Raw genomic sequence first — 20580 nt, 5'->3', positions numbered from 1 at the left:
AGCCTAAATACTGAATCGGTTATAGCCACAAACAATTTAAGAAACTCAGAGCTTGGCTCATAATGTTGCCATCCTTTGCTTTCTGATTGGTGCTCCTGCGTTTTTCTAAAACAATGCATAAATATTCCCTAAGAAACAGACTTTTTTTTTTCACTTTTCACTTTCACTCACAGAAATTTATTTTGTATCTACCTGCCTACAAAACTTGATGACGGCGCTACCTTGAGAATGGAAAATATCTATGAGAATTAAGTAGTATTGTGGAATGTTAACTTCTTTATCGTATGTCGATTACTTCAGACGATCAATCAACTCAGTTGTTCAAACTTTTAGGCGAGTTAAAAATGCCATTTCAAAAGGTATTACTAATATTTAAAAAAAATCTGTTATTATCGAATTTACCATGCGGACGCTGCGCCATCATCTAGTTTGTTGTTTGCTCCGTAGAGCTCTCCATAAAAAAAATCGTTCCATTCAAGCGCTGGAAATGTTTGACCTCGCTGCGAAACAATTTTTGAAAAATGAAGGGCACTTAGTTAGGATTATAGCGCAATGAAATGCAAAGGTGCAAGCGAGCTGGTCAAGAATGGCGAAAATAATCCCTGACGAAGAGGAACAAGGGGGGCAAAGGCCACACACAAATTTCCAAACACAACTAGGTGACTGTGCGCGAACCGACAAAATACGCCTGGTCTTGGTATCAATACCAGGACCCGGCGGATTTATTCGATCGTGCACCAGTCACCCAGCTGTGTTTGGAAATTCGTGTTTGTCCTTTGTCCCCCTTGTTCCCCTTCTCCAGGGATTATTTTCGTCACTTAATTATAATTCCAGCAGACTACGCTCAATAAAATATTAATGAAACGTGGTCTATTGGTGTAGATTAGATATGATTATAAAAAAAAAAAGAACTGCCAAACATTTGAAAGAATGGAAACGGAATTAGAGGCAGAGCGTTGAGTCGTAACTGACAGCGTTTTAGGTGCTTTATGAGAACAAAGAATTAATATCGGGAGATATATAAATTAAGGTACAATCCTCAGCAAGGTCAATTGCACATGACTCAAACACTCGTGCACCAGCTGCGAGCCAAACTTACACAAATATCAAACACAAGAGATACATTCCCGCTTTATACTACAAAGTAATCGTCAATTATTTCAAGAGCACTATATTGCAAATAAATAGCGGGTGATCAACACGCTTTGCCTTCTAGGCTGAGACATTTTTATTCTGCGATAAAATTAAATATGTTGTATTCGAATGAAAGTTTGGATTCTCCTTTTGACCAGAAACTCGTAACTTTTCCATATTGTTTCCGCCGGCGGTGATGCACTTTCGCAAACGGTGCACTACTCTGCGCATGCCGTCGTAGATGATTTAGAGCGGCTGTTGACACCACCAACGGCGCATTGCATTGGTAGCCTCATCACTGGACGCAAACCGTGTACCTTTACGATACTTTTTTATCTTGAAAAACGGCGAAAAATTTGATGGCACAGAGTAGTGAAGAGGTGAAGGAGGGAAACTATCTGGGGGGAACTGTAGCTCCTCCACCGAGCGACGGCGTTGGTGTCGTCAACAGCCGCCCTCAGTCATCTAGACGGCACGCGGAGAGATAGTGCACCGATAGCGGACGTGCGTCGTTGCCGGTGGGGAGTATGTCGAAAAGTTGTGTGCTCCTGGGAAAGAGGAGATTAAAAAATTTCATTTAGACGTAACGTCTTTCAATTCCATCAAAGAACAACAACAAAAAAAAAAAGTTACAGCCGAAGAGGCAAAACTTATTGCTCACCCTAACAAGGTCCCGCGGGCGAATGCGTCGCTCTCTGATTTATTAAACGATTTCTGCTCCGAAGAAATACGTCACCAGGGTTACCACTATCGATTATGGTTACGGTGTACCATAACGGTCATGGGTATAAGTGTTTAATTCACAGAAGCATCTCTTCTTTTTTTTCTTTTTTAGCTTGAATACTCTACTGGGAATAATTCAATTTCAGTCATTCATCGAATAGAGAGATGCTCGCCAGCTTAGTGTTGAATAATGCTACCTAATAATGAAGCAAATTTTAATGTTTTTTGTTGCCATTTGCTAAGTTGTACACATCGAAAGAATTCGACATTAAGTCGAAATATAAGAGACGTGCACACTATATATATCCTGGATGTTCACTACGATGCTACATCTACTTTAGTCATCCAAACTCACATATTTCACGCGGGCAAAACTGAACTCTCTATAGAAATGTTATACTTTTGCAACTACATTGGAATGTTTTGTCATCTTAAGATTTCCACATTCTATGGACGCCTCGACAACAAAAAAAACAACAACAAAAAACATATCGTCTTTAAAGGGGCACTCAAGTGGATTCTGAGATTGTCTGTTTATTGTTGTAGCTCAATCTACAGGTTCTGAGCAACCTAAAAAAACGGAATTACATGCAAGGGTGGCCGGTTTCCCTATTAAAATCCAATCAAAGATCGTGGCACGCCCTATTTTTTACGCCGTGGCGCAGAACACCAGGGGGCGCCACAGGACGGGAAGGCAGCAGGGGAGGGCACGCGACAGCCCATCACGAATGGCGGCTTTCCGGCGGAGCGAATTTTCGAATACGCGCGCCTTCAAAAAATCAGTTTGCCGGGAATAATTGGGTTAGCCATTGACACATACCCGACGACGTCGCCATACTTATCCGTCCAATCCTTGAACGCGGCGATGGGGCCCTAGATGAGCAAAACAGACGTGCCACTTCAGTTTCCTTTTAGGCAAAACACGTACCTCGCTTACATGGTTTACACAGATGCGTTCATGTTTGCCGCCAGCAATTTGTTATCATCACACTACCCTGCGTTGTATGAAAGGGGCGGATGTTCCAGCTGTTCGGGATGTAAAGCTCTGTCCTAATACGAGCGTTTCATGGAGAATGAAAAATGACCTGCAGGCTCCACTTCCGGCACAGTGCAGCGCACTCGGGTTTCTGTTCTCCTACGCATCCGTTCTTTCCTAGCCGTCTAATATGTCATGAACACTGGTGTAGAGAAAACCTAAAAATAAAAATTTCGCAACAAAACAATTACAATGCTTTATGTGCGCCATAAGACATATGAAAGGGAATGGCCCGTCATGCTTGGAGCACCTGTCAGTAATTAAGGACGTCCTGTTCGAAACTTGGGCTGGAACTTAAAGTTTAGGTTCCAGACTTTTAACTCGTTCAAAAATCGAGAGATAATGGGGATTGCGGAGACTTCAGTCAAAGTAAGAGCGCATATGTTTTATATTTTTAATTTATTCAATGTCTATCAAGGCGCTTTTATATGGCATTGTACGAGGGGTATACAAACAATATTGGAAGAAAAAGAAAGCAGACAGAGAAGCACTTGATGCACATAATGATATATATATAACGTATATAAAACCAACTGAACACCCAAGGAAGGACAACCTTTGCATATGTATAAAATATCACCAATATAGCACTCAAAAAAATATACTATTTCCACATACAAAATTGAAAACAAAAATGATAACGTACAAAAATATACAAAAACAGATCCCCATATATTCTTTGGTCAAGGGAACATAAAAATAACAATTCACAAAGTCATTTGAATGCAGAGTTATCTGCAATTTCTGTTACATTCGGGGGCAACAAGCTCCTGTCTGAAAGGGCAAGTTGTAAAGTTACGAAACTGATTTGTACGACTGTTTCCTACGCGAATATGATGAGGATAATCGTGCTTAGAAAAAATGCCATGAGCTTGAAGTAATAGCCGCTCTTCAAAGAGGCACATTAAAATAGATTTAAAAAAAATGTTGCGAATGGGTGCAAGACGGTAACTTTTTACTCCTGGTGTCTAATGAAAATAAATTAGCCGTTAATTTTAGTGACGATACACTAGTGTATGATGGGAAGTGATTGAATGTAAAGCGTTATCCCTTGTTTTGTATTCTTTCTAATTTAGTGATACGATAATACTTGCGATCATTACCCCGCCTCTAGTTCACGGCCGCTCAAGCAACCAAGGACGTCATGAAAGATGTTATTTTCTGCTTGTTCTTGTAATTTTAATTCGCCAATAACTTTTACGATAAAACGAAATTCGAGAAAAGAAACGTTTCGTGAAGTTACAGCGTTCCGTGCGCTCAGCCTCGGTGCAAATTAAAAACCAGTAAAAAAGCCGTTGCAGGGCCCCTTTAACGTATCTTCGTCGATTCGGCTTTTCGCAGACGATTGTGTACTGTATGGATATATCTTAAACAAAAATGATACAGTAATGTTGCTGAGTGACCTGAACACTGTTGCTACGTCGTGCAGGAAGTGGCAGATGTGAATCAACGTGAATAAAACTAAATGTATATCTGTATCAACAAAACACACACACACAATTTAATTGCAACTACTTAGCGATGCGACTAAAAAATACAGATATTTTAATTTTCTTTTTGACTGCCTTAGTTTGGAAGATCCCATTGATTATTCCGTAAACAAGGCAAGCAGATCGTTGGGGTTAATCCGACGACAATTGTATTTAGCATGTTCCGATACTAGACTGCTTGCTTTCAAATAATTGGTCAGATCACAACTCATCCCAGTGTCGTATCGCAAGCAGAGGTCGGCATTTTAGGTCACCCTCACTCACCCTCACCCTCACAGCCACACTCACCTAAGTCCCTCACTCACCCTCACCCTCACAGCTACACTCACCTAAGTTCCTCACTCACCCTCATCCTCACAGTCACACTCACCTTCAGCCCTTCACTCACCCTCACTGAACCTCACGGCCCTCACGCACTCATGGCCCTCACGCCACTCACCGCCCTCACGCCCCTCACGCACTCACCGCCCTCACGCACTCATGGCCCTCACGCCACTCACCGCCCTTACGCCCCTCACGCACTCACCGCCCTTGCTGCCCTCACACCCCTCACGCCCATCACGCACTCATGGCCCTCACGCCACTCAGGCCAGCTTCAGATGGGGCAATTTCGCCCAGAAACTTGACGTCGCAACATCAGCAACACGGGCCGCCCGCGATCACACGAAGCAACCAATTGCCGCAATCTGCCATTGTCATCATAAAATTTTACTTTTCTTGCACTATTTAGACACAATTACGCGTTATAAACGTGTTTTTATGCATTTAAATCTCGTTAAGAGTACTAATTCACCTTTCTGAAACAGTTTATTTCAAAAAACGATCGATTTAAAATAAGAACCAAGTCTTTCGGTGTCATCATCACCGGCACGAGGTATCACGTGAAAATTATGCTTCCCCGATTGGATGCAGCCGCTTCAAACGTATTCGAATTGCTCCGAGTTACTTGCTTATTTCGAGCCGGACCCGATCTCAGCAATTCGTGTCGATCTAGGGAAAGCTAGAGAACAACCCGCCATCAACACCAGAATTGCTGAGGAAGATGCTCCGTTTGAAGGGGGCCTCACGCACTCACCGCCCTTACGCACTCATGGCCCTCACACCCCTCATGCACTCACCACCCTCACGGCCCTCACGGCCCTCACGCCTCTCATGCCACTCACTGCCCTCACGCACTCATGGCCCTCACACCCCTCACGCACTCATCGACCTCACACCCCTCACGCACTCATGGCCCTCACGCCACTCACCGCCCTCACGCCCCTCACGCACTCATGGCCCTCATACCCCTCACCGCCCTCACGGCCCTCACGGCCCTCACGCACTCACGGCCCTCACAGCCCTCACGGCCCTCACGGCCCTCACTCACCCTCACACTCATGAATTTTCCTGGTTCAGAAACTCACTCACCCTCACCTCACCTGTGAAGACGAGGGCGACTGAGGGGGAGTGAGGGCCCTCATGAGTGAGGTTTGCCGAAGTATGCTGATCCCACTACACCTTTCTAGTATGCGCCGCCTTTTTACCCCGCTTGGTGGCAAGTATGTCGACGGGTCATTTCTTGTTTCCGCACTTTATACACGTTTGCAAGTACGACTTCAGGGCGCTGCCATCTTGCTTGGCTGGGGTGCGCTTGGACGAGCCATAACCCGATTACGAAGCCTAGCTAAGGCGTCGTAATCGGATTATGGCCGCGCCCAAGAGCGCACCCCGCTGAGAAAGATGGCGGCGCCCTGAGAGCGGACTTGCAAACGTGTATAAACTGCATTTGTTTCTTTTCTGATCTAAAATACTGAACAAAAACTACTTTTATAAGTAATTGAAACGGCTCGCGCCACTTCTATTTTGTATTTTGACTAAAAAGAAGCTTTTAGCGGCTCTGACCAGTAGAAAGGCCAGGACCTTAAACGTCACGATGTCGTCACATATTGCGCGTTTTTGGCACCGCGGGTCGCCTGGCTAAAATAAGACGCACTGATATTTAGTCACTCTCTCCGTGCCCGCTGGCTTGCCCGAACTCCAAGAGACGTGGAAACCACAAAAAAGGTAGACGCTTAAATATGATTGCAGGGCCCTTTTAAGAGGAAAGTCATTGGCACAAAGAAGAAAAAGCAGAAGGCACATGGAGTGCTGTATCTTATTATGATACAACACTCCTGTATGTATGTTAAATGTATGTTAAATGTTTTTCTATATGTTAAATGTTTTTCTCTTTTTAATCGCGTAATTATGAGAGTGGGTGATTGCATCGGGAATAATGAAACTGCTCGCAGGTGTTAATAATCTTGGAAATACTTCGGTGGCGTTTCTGAAAGATTAACTAACTACATTCATTAATTAGCTTTAGTGACATATATACATATATATATATATATATATTAATGTCTTAAAACTCTTGTAAAAACTAAGGATGATTACATTTCGTTACTCGTTACCACCAGTCATAAAAAAATGCGAATTTCGAATGAAATTGCCGGTTCGATTACTTTCATTGTGAAGCTGGAAACAATTTCCATAAAGTGACTAAAAAAAAAACGACGTGGTTTTGAAATCAGGACATTGAGCTTCCAGTTTTTTTGTGTGTGTTTTTCGTTCAGTGCTTTTGTCCTCTTAGTCTATTAGTATTTTTTGTTTGTTTAATTTGTCGTGCTATAAAGATTACTCTATCTATTTTAATGTCTAACTGAAACAATAAAACAAACCTAAGAACGGGACGCTTGGCACTCTACCGTCCATTCCATTGTACTATTCATACGCCTGGTGAAACTGTGGTGAAACTAAAGCACGACAATTAAAGAACGTGGAACACTGCACGGTGAAGTCTCATAAGGAAGAGCCATAGTCCAAATGAATATGCAGTTCATTGCAGAGAAAATGTCAAATCAACGTCGGTGGAGTCAAGCATGTCTCAATGTGAAGTAAATCTGAAATAAGTACAATATACTTTTGGAAAGTGATGTGACACTGTGGTGTAAAGTTAGGAGCTCAATTTTAATGAACAGCTTTTTTTTTCGCAAATTAGTTGCAAATGTAAACTGTGTTCGTTGCCTTGGCTGCTTGTCTAGAAGTTTGTTGACTCAACCACTCGGGTCGGTTGGGATTGAAGTGTTTTTTTAAACTTCTGTATCATAACATGCGCATGTTATAATTCCATCCAAAGTTTTCAAGATGTACCTTTCGTCGCATTTCGGGTAGGTTTCCGCTGATTAAGTTCGGTGGCGGTCCACGAATGCCAATATCCGTGAAAATACGGAATTTCTGTTTTCTCCACCTGTAAAATTTTGTTAAGGCAGAAGAAATTAACGATGAGCATACATGTGTTATGGAAGTCGTCAGCAGGTTCGAACTACGTAAAATATAGCTAAATACACATAGGCACGTGGCACGACACTCTTTTCGGCCCATACTCACGCTGCTCCATGTACCAAGTGCTGATTTGGATTCTCGCTGTCACGGCGAATTCCGTCGGGACGGCGGCAGCCCCAATCTACGAGTCATGGCCAGCGACGACCTTCTTTTCGTCAACTCATCGTCCCCTCGAGCCACCGGATTTTCCAGAAAATTTTCTGTGTCATCTTGAAGACCGACAGATGGCCAGGCATCGAGGGACGTTTCCGGATCCGCTGCACCGTTGCCATAAAAGGGAGCTACTTCGCCTTCAGCCGCTGGGGCACGACACTCTTTTCGGCCCATACTCACGCTGCTCCATGTACCAGGTTAGTTATTTAAATCATTCAAAATGTTGCCGAACGAGCAATGTAATGCTTCTCAGAGTGTCGTGCCCAATCGACAAACGTGTGCTTTGTAGATACATGCATTTTGCTGGCTCTTGGGTGATTGCTACATTGATGTCTTTGTGCTGTGAACTATCGTTTTCGTTTTTTGAGACCTTGTTGCTTTTGTCGGGTGACGTGGAGCTAAACCCCGGTCCCATGACTAAGGCACAGATTGAACAGCTTGGGAAAATTGAGACCATTTTGTTGGAATTGCAATCTGGTCAAATGACTGTTTTGGGAAAGTTAGCTGGTATTGAGGCAAAACAAGCTGATCTTGAGAGGAAGTTTGATACCATAAGCTTGAAAACTAATGATATTGAAAAACGTGTTTTGCAGATTGAAGGAAGTGGCAGGAAATTAGAAGCAAAATTAGATGATCTTGAAAACAGAAGCAGGAGGACAAATTTGGTATTTTTTGGAGTTCCCGACAACTCTCGCAGTGAAACGTGGGAAGAATCGGAAAGGCTGATCACAAAAATCTGCAAAGACGTGTTATCGCTCGATGTTTTAATTGAAAGAGCCCACCGATTGGGGAAACACAAAGATGGGAAAAACAGACCAATTGTAGTCAACTTCCCGGGTTGGAAGGTCAAAGAGTCTGTGTTGCGAAGTGCTTTTAAATTCAAGAATACTTCATTCAGTGTCTCCGAGGATTTTAGTCTTGCAGTCCAAGAAAAGAGGCGTCAACTTTGGAATTATGCGAAGGAGAAAAGGCAGAACAGAGAGAACAAGGTTCATTTAAACCACGATAAACTGGTTATCAATGGACAGACGTTTATCTGGGACAGCGAAACGAGACAACCTGTTTTATATCGGGCGCCTGGCCAACCAAGGGAACACGAATGACGGGTCGGAAAGCCTAAAGATGGCCCAAGCAATCATGAGGCTACAGCTACAAAACAGGCGCCTTCAGTGCTATCGGTAAATTGTCGTAGCATCAAAAATAAAGTAGACGAGTTTGCACTTTTGTTGGAGACCCTTAAACCTGAAGTTGTTACACTCTAAGAAATGCCTGCGCGTCTACTTACCCGCAAAACACTCAAAGAGCCAATTTCTGCGATCTACGAAATCAGCTCAGCGAATGATGAGGCGAAACATCTGTTTAGACCTAAAAATGAAGTCTGCGCTGTAGCATTACGCAATGCAAAGCGTCATGATTGCATTGCGTAATGCTACAGCGCAGACTTCATTTTTAGGTCTAAACAGATGTTTCGCCTCATCATTCGCTGAGCTGATTTCCTAGATCGCAGAAATTGGCTCTTTGAGTGTTTTGCGGGTAAGTAGACGCGCAGGCATTTCTTAGAGTGTATGGGGACGGAGTCTTGGTTAGATGATACTGTTAGTGACGCTGAGGTATTTCCGGCGGGTTTTACAGTTTATCGCAAAGACAGACATCGGCACGGTGGGGGAGTTTTTCTACTAATTTCTAATAGATGGACTAGTCATGAACTGGTTTTCGAAAATGCTACCGAGTCTGTCTGGTGTCGGGTCTTTTTCCCAAGGGGAACTGCTCTCGCGTTCGGGACCTTCTACCGCCCCCCTGATAACAGTGAAACTTCAATTTGTTTGCTCTGTGACATGTTATCAATGATTCCTGACAGTGTTTTTCTAGGTGGTGATTTTAATCTGCCAGATTTTAACTGGTCTACTGGAACAACAGAATGTATTGTTAAATCACGCGTTAACACTGTGTTTACAGAGGTATTGGGCACTTTCGGCTTCAATCAATATGTGCAGCAGCCGACGAGGTTGAACGCCATTCTAGACTTGGTCTTATGTAATGACCCTAATATTGTAGCTCAGGTCGGGGTGTATCCTGGAATAAGTGACCATAGTGTGGTTGTTGCAACGCTAAATGTATCTGGAGCACCCGAGAGGGCGCAACTTCCACGCAAGGTATTCATGTATGAGAGAGGAAACTTTGACGCCATCGGCACTGAATTGGACAGCTATTTTTCAACCTTTTTATGCTTAGCAGAATCGCACTGTCTAGAAGATCTGTGGAGCATCTTTCGTAATAAAATAACAAACTTAATCGACACTTTTGTACCATCGAGGATTATTCGACAAAAACGAAAACAAAAACCATGGTTTTATATTGAAATTCGTAAACTCGTAAGAAGAGCGCGGTGTGCATATAGAGGGGTTTCCAGAGATGGCTGTCCAATAAACCTGCAAAGGCTAAAGGAAATTAATTACACATTAAAGTTATCTATAAGAAAAGCAAAGAAGTTATTTTTCTCCCGGCTAAACGATGATCTTAAGCGAAATCCCAAAGTGTTCTGGAAATACGTTAAAACAAGTAGAAAAGATGATATTTCTATCCCATACTTAAATGTTAACAATACAATAATCAAGAGTGATGCTGAGAAGGCAGTATGTTTTATTCTTACTTCAAATCAGTATTTTCTCAAGAAACAACCAGCGATAAATCACCAGTATCTGTTATTTCTGGTAACACAATGGCAGATATCGAAATTGATGTTAACGGTATTACTTCCCCCTTGCGTGAAATGAATACCTCGAAGGCAACCGGACCTGATGGATTACCATCGATTGTTCTTTGTAAGTGTCGAGATATTATAGCCCAGTATTTATGTCTCATGTTTAAAATTTCCCTTGAAACTGGGGCAGTTCCACACGATTGGAAGGTAGCAAATGTTATTCCTGTTTTCAAGTCAGGGGATAAAAAACTTGTAGAAAATTATAGGCCTATATCTTTGACGTCAATTAGTTGCAAATTGTTGGAACATATTATATATAGTGAAGTTTTTGATTACCTGGAATCCTGTAAATTTCTTGCCCCTTCCCAGCATGGCTTTCGCAGAGGGTGTTCATGTAACACACAACTGGCAGAATTTCAACATTACATTTCAAAATCACTTGACAGCAATACTAATGTAGATGCAATTTTCCTTGATTTTCGTAAAGCCTTTGATACTGTACCACACCACCTACTACTGAAGAAATTAGCATCCTTAAATATAACTAACAATATTCAAAAGTGGATAAAAAATTACTTAAGTGGCCGAGAGCAGTGCGTGGTTTTAAATGGTAGCAAGTCATTACCGATAACTGTGAGTTCAGGAGTACCCCAAGGCAGTGTCTTGGGACCATTATTGTTCTTAATTTATATTAATGATATTGTAACTGACATTCAATCGCCGATTAAGTTGTTTGCGGACGATTGCGTTGTTTATAGACAAATATATTCAACAATGGACATAGAAATATTGCAAAGCGACCTAGATAAAATAGAACACTGGTGTGATAAGTGGAAAATGAGTTTAAATATTGGAAAATGTAATTATCTCAGCTTCACAAAAAATGTATCAAGGTCTCCCGCCAGCTATACCATTAAAAATGCAATAATCCGCAGAGTAAGCGACTGTAAATACTTAGGAGTTAATTTCACCCAATCACTTAAATGGCACAATCATATTGACTATACAATAGCAAAGGCAAGCAAAATGTTATATTTTATCCGGAGGAATTTTAAGGGCGCTTCAACAGAGGTGAAAGAAACTCTTTATATTTTGCATGTTAGGTCGATACTCGACTATGCATGCATCATTTGGGACCCATACCAATATTATCTTATCGAAAAATGAGAAAAGCTACAGAATCAAGCGGCACGATTTGTCAGCAATAACTATAACCCTTATGCAAGTATCTCTGAAATAAAAGCCATGCTGGGATGGGAATCATTAAACACTAGAAGGTATAAGTTAAGATTGAAGTTTTTTCATCGGATTTATTATAATGAAACTGGCAATGATAGAAATGAGTATTTGTATAAACCAAGTTACATGTCAGCGCGGTTCGATAACTCTGAAAAGGTTTTTGAGTACTGTTATAAAACAAACAATTTTGGTAGTTCTTTTTTTGTTCAAACAATCAAAGACTGGAACCTGCTGCAACAGGAGCTGGTCAGTATCTCAGACAATGATGTATTTTTTTCTTGTTTGTGAAAATCACTGTTATTTGTTATTTCGTGATCGCCCCCTACGATAATGCCCACGAGGCGATGTAGGTATTCTGTAAATAAATAAATTAAAAAATAAATAGAAGGAAAGTAAAACGGGCGGAAATGAAGCATAGGTGTGAGGCAACAAGCATAACTTCGTGCATTCAGATGTGGCGAAAAATCTGCTGCCCAATTCTAAACCACGTCTGGGGAAGCCCGAAGAAAACCTTAAAATGCTATTCCACAAGGTGATGTTACGAAATAATATGTTAATTCTTTTATTCTTTGTTTGCTTTTATGGGCTTAAATGGACAGCGAACGCCTTGTTAATTATGCACAAGTCGATTAGATATTAGTCGAAAACGATTTAAATGGTACACAATGCGAGTTAAAACATGATATATGTAGCACTAAGAACGCTGTATGAGTGTAGTAGCGCGTCGTAAGACTGATTGAATTGATCTGATTTTAAGAAAACGGAAAAGAAGGTGGCAACATTTGTATAAAACATGACCATAAATAGCTGACATGAGATTAGGTCAATGAATTATTCATACGTGTATTTAGACAAAACTATCATATCTCGCTCTAGTCGTCCTGAGTTCAAGATGGGGGCACAACATAGTTCTGAAAGCCTTGCAAGGTTATAATATACAATGAGACCAATATATCGGTTATAAACACAAATGAAGGAACCTTCAGAAAACGCTCTAGCATTGCTTGACTAGCTCAGGCAACACAGTTTTAGACAACGAAAAAAAAAAAAAAAAAGAACTCCAGCTTAGACCGAATTAACAAAACGTATACCTGCAATATTTAGGTTGACATGAAAAATTAACGAATAATTCTGGAAACGACACAATGATAAGAAAAGAAAAAGGCTTATTATGGTGTCACGAAAACGTGCCTTTACATACAAATGGGAATTTATATTATACACAAAAATCACTCGCGCAATCGACCCTTCACTACGAAACATTAACAAGCTCATAAAAAATTAATTGATCCAACATTCCTATTGTAAATAACAGCTTGATACTGTTATTACAGCATCAAGCTGTGCATATATTATAATCATATATATTATAATCATATATATTATAATCAGCTTTATGATTCGTTACACGTTTTTTTGGCGCGCTTATTGGCTGACGGCCCAAGCTGATTGGCTGAGATGCGATAATAAGGTGCGCCGACTCCAAGATGTCCTGCGTTCCTTGACTTGTCGATTACTGTACAGTTCCATACTAATACTTGAGACTGGCCTCGTGATGACATCCGCGCGTTTATGAAAATAGCTGGAGGCATGCCACGGGGGTTTGTTCAAGCACCGTCCACTTACCTTACATAAAGGAGGACAGCGACGAACAAGGCAGTTGATAAGAAAACGCCCAACATAGCTTCACGTTTCCCGATTCGCCCCCGACCTGAACTCGACGCTCGCCTCGCGTCGCAGAAAAAAGCTTGTGCTTCGGTGGGTTATGACGGAAAACGTATCCAAGTGTTCCAGGTGAATCGAAGCACGGCGCCGCCATAGAGCACCCTCTACGCCGAAAAAAAAGAAAAAAAAAAGAACGGTACTTGCATTACAGCATGTTAGTGCGTAGAGTGGAACATGTAGGGCATGTGGGAATCCAACGCCCCATATCGTATCTTGTCATAACAGTACCGAGAAAACACCTGCATTTCACATGTAACATCCAAGTTTTTTTGTTTTGCTTTAGATAGCGTTTTAAAAACGGTTTCGTACAAACAACTAAATCTGGAACGTTTACATTTCCACAGAACATTCTAGAGATTCAATAACGGCTATCGGCAGAGAGAGCGGAGTGAAGGACCAAGCTAGAGAGAGCGTTTTGCAGTCGAGGCTGTAGTTACGAGCATTACATAATTAAGCGAAACGTCACACTCTTTTCGATACCCTCGGCAGTTTTTCTAGATCCAAATCTTTTTTTTTATTCGTCTAGCTATTAGATATCTCCTTGAATGGCAGTGGTTGGCTGTGCCGCGTGTTTACCAAGAAATCAGACGCACCAGATTCGTTTGAGTGCAATATCTCCGCAAATAAATTCTGAACCAGCAACATTACAAACGCGACTTTACGGGAACTAGAAACGTACAGATCACGGTTCGCTGTCCTCACTTTTATCGTAAAAAATAACGACGCACAACAAGTGCCGAACTTTGCTTTTAGAGAGAAAAAAAAGAAATAAAGGTGGCCAAAAGCTACGACTTATGAAATGTGATGCGCAACGAGAGCGCGTACTCGAAAAAACATTTACAGTGATGATGTTATTTCCTTCATCAGAAAAATAAGCTGAACATGGCCGAACACTCAGCCTCCACCCAAATCTAAAGCTAGTGGTCCGGACCCGATGTGAAATTTTCATTGCTTGTCGTTATCTAATTCAAGAGTTGCAATTATTTTCTTAAACTTTCAATTAGGGAAAGGCGACCCTTTCACTGTAGCCGATGCCATTATTTTTTTATATATTCGTGGGTATCATGCGTCGCCATTTTTTTCCAATGAAAATTAACGAAACTCGCCTAAATTCTTGAAAATTGATAAAGGAAAGATTTTAACATTTTTGCATCTGACTGCATCTCCACCTGGCGCTAGATTCGGGCAGCAAACGTTCGGCAATAATATGTTCGTTTTGTGTTGTAAAAAAGAAAAAAAAAGATATAACGCGGTAATTTTTCTTAATGACATATAACCCGTGTAATTGTTACAGAATTCCGTGACATTCGCCTTTGTGCTCCATACGCACTATTACATGATTTGTTCAGTCAAACAAAGGTACAATATACCCGTTTGAAAAGATCGTTCAAGCAACCCTGAGAGAGCTTCGCCGATTTACGCCGACGTCATTACTGCGCTGTTGCTACTGAAGTGATAGAAAGCCGTATAGATTAGCTTAGAAGCCTTAGATGTATAGAATTTTGCACTCTGCCACATTACAGACCGCTGGTTGTTTATTGGCACAAATAAAGCGCGGTGACGATGATGATGATGATTATGATTATGAGAGTCACTGGCAGTATAAAAAGCGTGGGACCCGAAGACTATAGGCATAAAGACGACGATGAAGGAGAGAGGAAGAACAGGAGTCTGAATTGAGACTTCTTTTCTTCTTCTCCTTCATAGTCATTTTTCTTCCTAGTCTCAGGGATATAGTTCATCATGTCTAACCATCACCAGATCGTTTGCGCCCTAGCATTCTGACCATTATATTTTCGCTTTTCGCTTCATGACTGGGTATTCGACGTTCTTGTCGAGTAATGTCGCTATCTCATGACCTGAGAAGCGATAATAATATGCTTGGGACGCGCCGCGCCGCTGGATGGATAGATGGATGCTAATGGCTGTACACTTCGTAACGGGTGGTAGCTCGCGCCACGTAGCTTGCGCCGCGGGATTCATGAGCTGCAAACAGGCGCGCATGTTCGTCTGTGATGAAAAAAAAAAAACAGCGCGAAAAACACAAGGACGGGGAGGTGAGAATTACACACAGGACAAGGCGCTGGCTATCAACTTTTTTTTTATTTTGAAAAAGACGCGCGCGTAGGCTCTTCCTTTTTCTTGCACTGTGGGGTCGCTTCTTTCTGGTTTCTTAGAACGAGGAGCTATCCAAGGTCCAAAAAGCCATCCCACTGTGCCCCAGGTTCAGAGATGGTTGGAGCTCACGCACGTTGTTGTGTTTCGATATGGTAGGCCTCAATGTTCTCCCGAGACAACTGAGATTGGTGTCATAACAAGATATTTGTGGCTCTCAACTGTGGTTCACAGACGCAGTCACAGCAGTGCATTGCTCCTAATCGAGTGGCCGTGGCATTGCTATGCTCTGTTTCATGCTTAGTGTGCATTGTGCAACCTATCAAAGCTGCTGGCGCGAGCATGGGGCTTGATCTCGTTGATCATTTGCACGCGTTCTCGCGCAAACAAAACCATAGATGATGCCACGTGCTCGCGCCAGTAGCTTTGACACTGTTGTATATTAAGTATAGACAATTGCAAGCATGGTGCCACAACTGGTGCCCCATGCGTGCAAGCGCGCGCAACGCGCGGGTGAACGTAGCTTTGGCAAGGTTGTAATCGCACGGGCGTGCAAGCTCGAGCAGAGACATGGCGGCGGCCAGTCGCCCAGCTTGCAATCGTCTATAGAACGGAGTATAAGTGGTTCCGAGACACAACTATCCAGTACAAAGACAAAGCCCCGTTGCCTAGGGAGATGATTGAGGCCTACCATATATAGCAAAAAGAAAACAACGTGCGTGAGTCAATCATCTGTGAACCTCAGGGACAGTGAGATGTCTTTTTGGACATTGGATAACTTCTCCCTCGAAGGAACGAGAAAGAAGTGACGCCACAGTGCCAAAAAAGAGAAACGACCCCATCGTGAAAAAACAAAAAGTCCTTTCCCCGTGTGTTTTTCAAGATAAAAAAGTTGATAGTGAGCGCCTTGTCCTGTGCGTTATTCTCACCTCTATGTACTTTTGTTTTTCGCGCTGTTTTTCTTCATGAACGTATAGACGCTTTGCACACGCGCCAGATTAGAGCAGCCATTGCTGACCTTTTCTTGTCTTAGCCAGATGCCGAGCCACTGAAGCGAGCGTTGACGAGCCTCCACCAACGCCAATGCTGGGGAAGAGGACACGGTAAAATCTAAAATGGCAATCACCTGCCCTGCTAGGGTAATGACGAAGTGAAGTAAACGCAATAAGAGGAAACAAAAACTGAAGGTCAGTTATGGCGGCGCCCATGCACACCTGCTGCAAAGCGTGTATAGACCTTTGCAAAGATTGCCTTCTGCGCGCGCTGCCGTCTTTGTCTGCTGGGCTGTGGAACGCCTCCTGAGCATGCCCTGTTGATCTCCTGTGCTGCAGATCAGACGCTGCGCATACAATAACAGCTCAGTGACTCAGTATTTTTCGCCCCGGTGATAAGCGATGCGAAGGTCTACACCAACTAGCCCAACTGTTCATTCTAGTAAGTTCGTCTGCTCTTCGCGCACCCCGTGCGCTTGTTCACCCTCGACACGCTCCCACATGCTCCTGTTTCACCCCGATCTCAGCCAATGACGGCACTTTTGACTGCCACGTCATCGCACTCTCTCTGCGCGTCATTGGTGTTGCCCTCCGATTGGCGTGCCCCTGCTTGAGTTAGGATGCGTCAAAGACGCTTTTGGGAACACTAGGCTGTCCTGTAGCTGCTGTCAGTAATCTGGAGCGGATATATCACGACAGAAGAAACAATTTTCTAAAAAGCATTTACTTATTTTAACGAGTTTTTACAGTGTTGCTGCCTGCACGGGCCTGGGCATTTTATACGCCCGTACACATCTCGCACCAGTGCAGGCAAAAAATAAAAAAAGTGTGTCGCAGGGCACTGCTTTGCAACCCATGCCTTGACGTTGCGTTAGAGCCTGTTACGTAAACGCGAGTGAGAGTGCGAATGTAAGAATATAAGAAATGATTCTTTAGAAATGATTCTTTGGTTGACCAAGTATTTCTGACTGCATATCGCAGGTTCTTAAAACTCCGACAACCTGCCGAAAAAAAAAAAGTTTAACTCTTGTTTATACAACTACAAATACAACACTAATCCCTAGTCATGAGGAACATGCTAGGGCTAAGAGGTGTAAACATATAGAGATCTGATGTGCATTTTTTCTAACTTTTTTTTTAAAGAACGGATTACCGATCAACTATCGTTTATAGGCCTTAAGATTGATCTCAAACCGTTCTAGTTCTAGTAACATATTCGGTAAGCCGGACGACCAGAGTTCGTAGGGAGGCAGCGGTTTGGAGATGCCGCCAACTCCACGATTCAGCTTCGACACTGCTTGGCAGTACTGAGATTGTTTCCAAGAACATGAAAGTCCCTTGTTTCACCCACAGAAGAAAACAAAAAACGCTTTTGTATGTTTCCCATTGTTTGATGTGACAAGGTAAGCACGCTCTACAACACATTCTTGCCAAATGTTGGTGGCTCTTAAAGCTAAAAAACGCCTGGATGATACATTCCGTCAAATGCAGTGAAGTTGCGGTAGCACTAATACGCAGTTCCTGTACCCTACTACGCGGCCCCCGTTCCTACACAGCAAAGCGGGGAAGAGAAAACCGAGCGTAAGGCCCGTGCAAACAGACGCGGTAAGGCCCGTACAATCAGCAGAATGCTAACTCTGCGCAAACCGCGGGCTGACGGCAGCGCTCAGCATACAGTCAAACACCTGTATAACAAAGCGTGTGGGACCGCGATAATTCTTCGTTATACACGTCTCTTCGTTATATCCGTCACGCACTTTAATGACCCCAATAAAGTAGATAAGCAACGAAATAGCCCTTTGTACAGGCTATTTCGTAGTAGAAGCGTTCGTTGTAGCGGCGTTTGACTGTATTTGTATCGCACCGTCATAACTGTTGCTCATTGCAGACGATGAGTATTGACGACAGATGAACTGCTACATGTGAGAATCGCCCTTAAGACGTGCTTCACTACACGAACTCCCGCTGCGCCAGAGGTTTGATCGCCTCCCTGGACCAGGCGAAAGCGTTCGACCGGGTTGAGCACCCCATCCTTTTCGCCACGCTCGACGCCTTTGGTTTCCCCCTGGAGTGTGTTCCTGTACGCTTCGAGGTCCTGTACGCTGGCATGAAAAGTGATCTGTGCGTGAACAGCCGCGTGATGGCCAGCTTCCCCGTCACGCGAGGCGTACGCCAGGGCTGCCCACTCTCGCTGCTCCTCTTCGTCCTGTCACTTGAGCCGTTCCTCACCAACATCGACCCTGGTGCGCGGCATCCCTCTTCCCGGCAGCGGCGAGGTGAAGGTGACTGCGTACGTCGACGACATCACGCTGGCTGTACCTACGCGACGCTGACGATTTTGGCGCGGCGCTTCAGGTCTTCACGACGTACGGCTCGCTCTCGGGTGCACGCCTCAACGAGCAAAAAAGCAAAGCGTTGTGGGTTAACCGCCCACCAGACCCAGCCTTCCCGCTTCCGGCGGCTGCCGTGGTGAAGATCCTGGGCGTAACGTTCAACGCGATGGGAATCTCGCCCGAAATGTGGACCCGAATTGCGCGCGACATCACGGCAAGTGTGGATCGTGCCCGCGACTACGCTCTCCCCATGGCCGAGCGCCGGTACCTGGCCCACTCGGTGTTCTGCGGGCGTCTCTGGTACCTAGCGCAGGTGGTAGTACCACAGCGTAGCTTCATCAGACAAGTGCGAAGTTCTCTGTTTAGATTTTCCTGGATGGAGAAAACCGAGCTCGTCACCCGTCAAGTGCTCTCCCTCCCGCGCGAGAAGGGAGGATGGGGCTTCCCCTGCGTGGATGGCACGCCCGCGCTACTCCAGCTGAAGACAATGCTCATGATCCTACACGAAGCTGAGAACCCGGCCAGATCTCTCGCTCTCTACTTCGTGGGGCACTCCCACCAAGACCTGGGTGTCGACCTCACCGGCCCGTCGGGTGCCTGTGCTGGACACCGCCCCCGGCTTGATGGAAGGCGCTTCAGCTGCATCGCCACCTCGTGGAGCAGGCGCCTCAATTGGACATTACGACAACACCAGCGTCACGCCTCGCCCAAACCTTGTTGGAACCACAGCTCACTCCCGTGCAGATTGGACTCTCGGATTCGTCCCCATGGGTCCGCCTCAACCCCTCCAACCTTCCATGACACCTTTGAGACTTCGAGTGGCAGCGCGGCTGGGTAGTGCTTCCCACACGAGGCCGGCTACTTCGGTGGGGCGTGTGTCGCGCCGATCAGTGCCCGAACTGCGACGACCGAGAGCCGAACATGCACGTTGTGTCGGAGTGTGTGGTGACGCGCCCGTTCTGGCGGGTGGTTCGCTCTAGCTTCCGGGGGCTGGGCGTGGCGCTGTACCTCTTACGCGGACGCTGTCCTTCGGGGCTCTTCGCGTGCCTTCTGCTCGCCGCGAGCGAGTACGTCCTGTGGCGAAACCGGTGCTGCGCCGTGGGACAAGGACGGAGGTTGCGTGCGCTCTGGCCGCTTTTGTTCAGGCTACGGCGGGAGCTCGTGTCGCACCTCGAGTCGCAACTGTTCCTCCTCGGAGAGCAGGAGTTCCTGCGGAGCTGGTCCTGCTGATACCTCCACGTGCACAACTCTCGTATCGAACTGCGATTTCAATATGTCGATCATATCTAGATCGCGTTAGGCGGCCCTCCCTTGGAGGCGTCGCAGGGGCGGGACGTGTGAGCGCGGTGCCGGTTGGTGTCTGTTTGCGCGAGTGATCGCGCGGACGGGCGCTTTGCCGGGCGGCGGGCGCGTGGATTGTAGAGCCTGCATATACTGTTTTCGTTTTTTTTTTTCTAGGCATGACACGACTGTTGTAAATAAAATTTTCTAACCACCCTCGAACACATGAGCAGTGAAAGTGGGTTCCGCGCTGCTCTCACCGCTCTCCGCTAGGCGCACCACAGACGCACCG

At 44.5% G+C, this 20580-nt stretch overlaps 1 protein-coding gene and 1 pseudogene across 1 annotated transcript; both read left to right on the top strand.

Annotated features, from left to right (window-relative positions):
- Positions 1-7802: 7802 nt before the first annotated feature.
- LOC120838587 lies at positions 7803-9005 on the top strand. Its single transcript, XM_040208578.1, has one exon. It carries the CDS (start codon positions 7803-7805, stop codon positions 9003-9005), a length of 1203 nt encoding a protein of 400 aa, XP_040064512.1.
- Positions 9006-18814: 9809 nt separating this feature from the next.
- Positions 18815-20204, top strand: LOC120838591 (annotated as a pseudogene).
- Positions 20205-20580: the final 376 nt, after the last annotated feature.

Source organism: Ixodes scapularis, unplaced genomic scaffold (assembly GCF_016920785.2).
Source record: "Ixodes scapularis isolate PalLabHiFi unplaced genomic scaffold, ASM1692078v2 PGA_scaffold8__174_contigs__length_109621045, whole genome shotgun sequence".
NCBI lineage: Eukaryota > Metazoa > Arthropoda > Arachnida > Ixodida > Ixodidae > Ixodes > Ixodes scapularis.
Note: the sequence above shows the minus strand (reverse complement) of the source record. Positions and strands in the feature narration are given on the sequence as shown.